The 6,653-nt window shown below is 44.8% G+C and overlaps 1 protein-coding gene across 1 annotated transcript; it reads left to right on the top strand.

Moving 5' to 3' along the window:
* Positions 1 to 1,099: 1,099 nt before the first annotated feature.
* Positions 1,100 to 2,215, top strand: LOC145616956 (uncharacterized). The gene is made up of 2 exons (XM_081671668.1): positions 1,100 to 1,541; positions 1,815 to 2,215. The coding sequence occupies exons 1-2, from the start codon at positions 1,100 to 1,102 to the stop codon at positions 2,213 to 2,215; spliced, it is 843 nt and encodes a 280-aa protein (XP_081527794.1).
* The last annotated feature ends 4,438 nt before the right edge of the window (positions 2,216 to 6,653 follow it).

Raw genomic sequence — 6,653 nt, 5'->3', positions numbered from 1 at the left:
GTTATTACTTCCAAACCATCAAGAATAAAGCCCTGTTCGAGTGGACAAAGGAGGCCGAAGAAGCATTCATACAGTTAAAAACTCATCTACATACATTGCCTCGGCTCGTCAGTCCATTCAAGAATGAGAAGTTATTCATTTACCTTGCCATCCCTAAACACTCTTTAAGTGCCGTCCTACTTGCTGAGAGGGACGACCACTAGATCACGGTCTATTTTATTAGTCATGTACTTCACAACGCTGAGCTTAAGTACCCTCCTGTTGAAAAATTTGGCCTAGCATTGTATATGGCATCAAAGAAGCTGCGGCCGTACTTCTTGGTGCACTCAATTGTGATCTACACAGACCAACCTCTAAAGAATCCATTTACAACCCTAGACGCTAGTGGCCGCATGCTAAAGTGGGCTTTGGAACTAAGAGGCTTTGACATTACGTTTGAGCCAAGAAAAGAAATCAAGGGGCAAGCCTTTATGAATATTTTAGCTGAGATGACTCGGCCTGATCTATAGTCGGCAAGAGACCAAATTTGGAAAGTGTTTGTGGATGGTAGTGCAACAGCTACCGGGTGTGGCGCTGGTATCATATGCAGTCTCCTGAGGGAGATAAGTCAGAATACGCAATGAGATTTCAGTTCCAAGCTTCAAACAATGAAGCCGAGTATGAAGTCTTGTTGGCCGGGCTGAGAATGTGTAAGGCGGTCGGGTTGACTAAAGTTGAAGCTTGCTCGGACTCCCGAGTCATAGTCAGCCAAGTGAATGGTGGCTTTGAAGCAAGGGAGCCGGCCATGATGAAGTATATATGCAGATGGTTAAAGAGGAGGCCGAGGGCCTAGAATATTTTTCTCTACGGCAGGTTCCCCGTTCAGAAAATCATCAGGCGGATGCGATCTCCAAATTAGCATCCTCGGCATCATGTGACACTCCCAGATTCGTGTTTTAGGAAGTAAAAGAGAAGCGGAGTAGTGATGCCGAGCCCGTTCAGATCGTAGATAGAAGTTCAGCCTGGATGGACGAAATTATTTCCTACTTAAAGAATGGAATTCTCTCGGACAATCCTAAAGAAAGTTGGATGATGAAGAAGATAGCGGGCCGAGTTAGAGATGCAGAATGCGGAGTTGTTCAAGAAGGCCTTTGTGAAGCCTTATCTTAAGTTTATAACCCTAGAGAGGGGGCATGATGTGTTAGATGATCTCCATCAGGGGCATTGTGGTTCCCATATTGGAGGACGAGCCTTGGCTGAAAAATCCACCCATATGGGGTACTATTGGACGAGCTTGAGTTTAGATGCCATGAAAATGGTGAGAAAGTGTGACAAGTGCCGGATGTTCACGACCTTAATCTATCGGCCGTCTAACAGCTTGTCGGCTCTAAGTAGTCCACTCCCCTTTGCAAAATGGGGCATGGGCATTTTAGGGCAGTATACTCCAGCGTCCGGCCTAAGACGTTATGTGCTTGTAGATGTGGACTATTTCACAAAATGGGTCGAAGCCGAGGCCGTCGGGGGCATTAAGTGGACAGATGTGTCAGCCTTCATTTGGAAGAGTATAATCACTCGTTACGGAGTACCTCAGTCAATGGTGTTCGACTATGGACCTCAGTTTGAAACACGCCAGCTCAAGGAATGGTTAGGAGACCAGAGCATAACTTATTGTTTTTCCACAGTCGGCCGACCATAGGCTAACGGTCAAGTTGAGGCTTACAACAAGTTAATCTCAAATGGAATCAAGAGCAAGCTTGAAAAAGTAGGCGACCTATGGGCCGATGAGTTGGTAAATGTATTATGGTCCATACGAACAACATCAAAATGTTCCACAGGAGAAACTCTATTCTTTTTGGTATATGGGGCCGAAGCAGTTTTCCCAATTGAGATGTACGAGCCCATTCTGCGGGTAATGTTATATGATGAGTTGGCCTATTGGGAGGCCATGAAGACTGTCTTGGACTTTCTTCTAGAGGCCAGGGGCAATGCGGCGCTCAGACACGAAATTTATCGTTTAAGGATGACAAGGGCATATAATCGCCGAGTGTTTAAGCGTCCGCTGAAGGTGGGGGATCAGGTGCTGAGAAAAATGGAAACTGTTGGCCGAGCCAACGAGGATGGCAAACTGACCCCGAACTGGGAAGGACCGTACCGAATAAGGGAGAAGAAGTTAGAGATGGAACGTATCGCCTTCAGGCCATTGATGGCCGTCCAATACCAGGACGAGGAACGATGACAATCTGAAAAATATCATGTTTAAGTTTTTCTTAGTACTTAGCCAAAAAGTTGTATATTCAGCTAGGTCTATCGACCGAGCAATGTAATTAAATCAGTACGGCCATAACAATGTAATATTGATAAATTAATGAAAAGTCAAACATTGTTATCTTATATCATTATTTTATTCATGCCTGTTTGTAGTTTCGTTATTTTAGCTGAAATGTCGAGTGAAAACCCTAACTAGGTTGCTTGCAACATATCAACAGGGCCTATAACAGCTAAACAAGATTACCGAATTAAAAGAGGTTACAAGATTGCTTGCAATCTACCAACCCGACCAATAAACATAAAATAAATAAAAAGATAAAAAAAAAAACAAAAAAAAAACACTAACTTAAAGTCAGAGATATACGTCCGTCCCACACTAGGACGGACGGTAAAGGCAAGGTATTCTAAATTTTCTTAACGCAACTATCCCTTACAAATAGGGCAAGGGCATACCTAGGCGTCTAGCGCAGCTGAACATAGAAATTTCCAAGCTGAGATAATACTTGAAATTTCTTGAGTATGTCCGAGCGATAGTTTCAACAGACGGTTCACATAAAGCCAATAAAATGGTCGTTTAATATGATTGATTCGGCGTTTCACCTAGTCCAAGGCAATCATTACTATCATCGATTTGATTAACTTGCTAGGTGTCATACCCTTTAAGGCATAAAAACTACCAAGTCAATCAAACCACACAGAGTATGGACTAAGCGAACGTCGAATAAAGGGGCATACCCCTAGGTTCGTATGAAAGCAGTAAAAAGCATAAAATTGCAAAACATTTGCTAAGTATGAAATAGATATAAAAACCGCTTAAAAGGTGGTGAAATTAACATTGAAATAATACCGCTTAGAAGGCGGCAAAAATATCTTACAAGACCACTCAAAATAGGCGGCACAAACTTGAAATAATAATTGTTCAACGAAAATAAACAAAGTGTTGAAATCAAAAAGCTTGAAGCTGGACAGACACCCGATGGAGGACTAGAGCTCTATTCAACCGTATTGTCATTTTTGGCAGGCTCCTCCATGGCAGACTTCTCCCCATTAGTCGAGGCAACGACAGAAGCCTCTTCCTTCGACTTCTCGCCGCCATTGTCCGCCTCCTCCTAATCCCCTTCAGCTTCCTCCTTGTCCTCTCTGAACTTGGGGGAGGTGATCAGAAGCTCAGGAGGAGGTTGGCCGACCTTCTTCGCCTCTTCTCTTCGGCAGACGTACTCAAGACGTTTGGTGAAGCGTTCCTAGTAATGGTTGACATCGTTTACGTCCACCATTAGCTCAACGTATCGAAGAAATGGGCCTTTAACGGCTCTTCGGCATTATTCTCGACGAGGACAATGTCTTCAGCACTGGGCGGCCGAGGTGCTTTAAGCTTTTTAGTTAAGTCCGAAACGGACTTCTTTAAGGTCTTAACCTCGGCCCTTACAGTGTCCGCCTCCCCTAAGGCCGTCTGAAGTTTTGCCTCTGCCAAGGATAAGTCCCCCTCAGCTTCTTAGAGGCCTTGAAGCCGGCCTTCCATCGCTCCCCCTCAAGGACGGCCATGTCCCACTCTTCTCGCATGGTCTCCTTGGCCAGAGTCTCCTATACGAGATCTTTGCCTAGTGTGACCAGGTCTTCTGTTTCTCGCACCACCTTATCGGACAACACGGTGATCTGAGCATCAAGATGGACCCTTTGGATGGCGGCCATCCCGGTAACGGCGTCCTCGGCCGTCCAGATTTGGAGCCAAGCCTTATTCGGCCGCTCATTTTCTTTGTCCTTCCACTCGAGGAAGGTGTTGAGGCGGAGGAAAAGCTGCGAACAAAGACAAAAGAGTTAGGAAAATGAGAAAAAATATGCTAAGTATGAAATTAGAAAAGGATATATGGAGAGAATACCTTGGCGCTGCAGTTTATCATAGGGCTGAGAAATCCCTCTTTGATCCCCCGCAGTTTATCTCGCTGTGCTTGGGGAACGGTCCTGACCATGGCTTCTAGCATGGCCTTTCTGTCCGCGCCAGTTAGAGATTGGCCGAGTAGCTTCACGTGCATCTCCTCTGCGATATCTTCAAATGACCGCACAAAGGTGTCAGATTGAAAAGAAAGACTTGTGAACGAAGTAAAACTTTATGCAAAAGGTTGCTTAAACTAACCAGTTGAGAAGGTCGGAGGAGATAAGTTGAATGGAGGAGGCGGTGTTGGTTCGCCCTCCTCCTCACCGGTGCAGCCAGGATGGTCACTAGCCGACTGAGAGGCCTTTAGCCAATCAGATTTTTGAACTACCTCGACATGCGGAGTCGAGATAGGGCCAGTCGGTTTTGCTGGGGTCGACTTACCCCCTTCGTCCGCTTTCACGGACTCATCATGGACCTGCTCAGCGGTCAGATCTATGGACTTGGAGACTCCGCTATTTCCCAGCCGGAGTGGCTTTCCTTGTGACTGTATGCTAACAGTCTGTGACTTTGTCTTGGCCGCCATTTTGGAATGGGTCATGGTAGTAACCGTCTTCCTCTTTGTGGACGCAGTGCCGTCCTTAGTAGTCACAAGTGGCTACTTCCTCTTGGCTCTTGGAGTGGGTGTGGCCAGCTAAAAGAACAAGAATGAAAGAAAATAAACAAGTGAAGAATTTAATATTGTCCTTGCAAAATCCAGAAGCAGTCTCTTCCCAACATACCACCACGGATGTAAAAAGACGTCCGTGCAGAAAAAGGAAAGAAAGACTACTCCCAATATAGCAACCCAGGCAGGAAGTTAAAGGAAGGAAATCTTTACCTCTTTAGACTGCTCGAACATCTTCTGCCGAGCCTTGTACCGAAAAATCTCCGACATCTCCACCTCCCCCTTCTGCTCCCTGTCAAGCATGGCGTACGCCTCAGTTGCAAAATAGAAGAAAGTGTAAGAAAATTTTTCAACTTAAAAAGCTATGCACGTACAAAAAGTATATCTAAGTTTCAACCTTGGGGCAAGTTCTTGTACCGGTCGTAGGCCGACATGAACGTAGGGTCCTGAAGCCAACTGGATAGAGGGATCCAGTTACAAGGAACGCGCTTTATTTTGCCGCCCCTCTTCACCCATTTGACTTTGAAGTAGTCAAGCTGATGCTCTTGGCTGGAGGGGACGGGTGGTTTATCCGGCTTGTGATCCCTGCGTCTGAGCTGAATCGGCTCGGTGTTAAACCGATTCATCCGCAAATTGAACTCGAGGTCCTTAGTTTTGATGAGGTTGAGTTGGTGCTTCCAATCACCCCATTTGGAGACGCGGTCAACCACCACCAGGTTGTCTTTGGTGGTGCTCAAGATGAACCAGTTGTCCGTGTCGGAGTCCAGCTTGGTCACCGAGTGCATTTCACAAAAGACTGCAAAGTCTGGCTTGAAGCCTTTGTGGATACACGTCACCAAATACGTTCAACCAACTGTTCAGCATAAATTGGAAGAGGGCAATGTCATACTTGTCCAGTACAGTTCTGACGAAAGGGTGAAGGGCAAAGTAGAGACCGACATACAAGGCAACCCTATAGACACAAAAGGATCTTTTGCGCGGCTTCTCATCCTCTCACGCGGCCACGACATGAGACTTTCGTGGATGTTGGATCTCGTATCCCTCCCCAAGGTGGATGAGTGCCTTGTATTTTTCAAACTTATAATTTAGGTAGCCTAAGGTCGTGCCACCCACCATACAGGCGTACGAATCTTTGAAATTATCAATATTGGCGACATCCTCCTCGGCAGCCGCCTTACCTTCTGTCGTCTCCACTTCAGCCGCCGTCTCTACTTCCTCCTCTTCCTCTTGTTCAGGAGCTGTTCCAAATTCAAAAGACAACACTTTGTCCAAGTGTGCTGCTTCGACCGAGCTTCGGCTTTTAGAGCCCTGGCCGCTTCCAGCTGAGGGAAAGCCTTCTTCAATTACAGGGCCCTTGCCCTTTTCTTTTGCAACGGCTGCCCGATTTGCCCAAGAAGGGCCATTGCGAGGAGGCAGGTCGGACGATTCATTAAAGGTGACCCCTACTATAATACCCGAATATTTTATGATTTTATATATTATATTTTATATTAAAAAAATAGTTATTTTTATATATTAAATATCTTTCCTAATCTCATATTTTTATTTTAGAGTTCGGAAAGGTTTAAAACCCTATTTTAGTATAACTCTTTATTTTTTTAAACATATATAAACTATCTTAATCCCTAAGAAAGTTTACTGATTGTTTATATATATATACATATATATATAAGTGTTATCTATTCACGCTCTTCGTCAGTTTTCCTATTCTTCTATGCGTGAGTTTGACGAGGGTCGGCAAAATATTATTAATTGTTAACCAATTTATTCTTCTTAATCTCTCAAAAGCAATAAGTTTGCCGTCCCTTTTCTTTGATTGAAGTTAATTGAATGTTTTGTATTGATTATTTGATCATCATCCGCAATGTT

This window comes from Chenopodium album, chromosome 26 (genome assembly GCF_948465745.1).
Source record: "Chenopodium album chromosome 26, dcCheAlbu1.1, whole genome shotgun sequence".
NCBI lineage: Eukaryota > Viridiplantae > Streptophyta > Magnoliopsida > Caryophyllales > Amaranthaceae > Chenopodium > Chenopodium album.
Note: the sequence above shows the minus strand (reverse complement) of the source record. Positions and strands in the feature narration are given on the sequence as shown.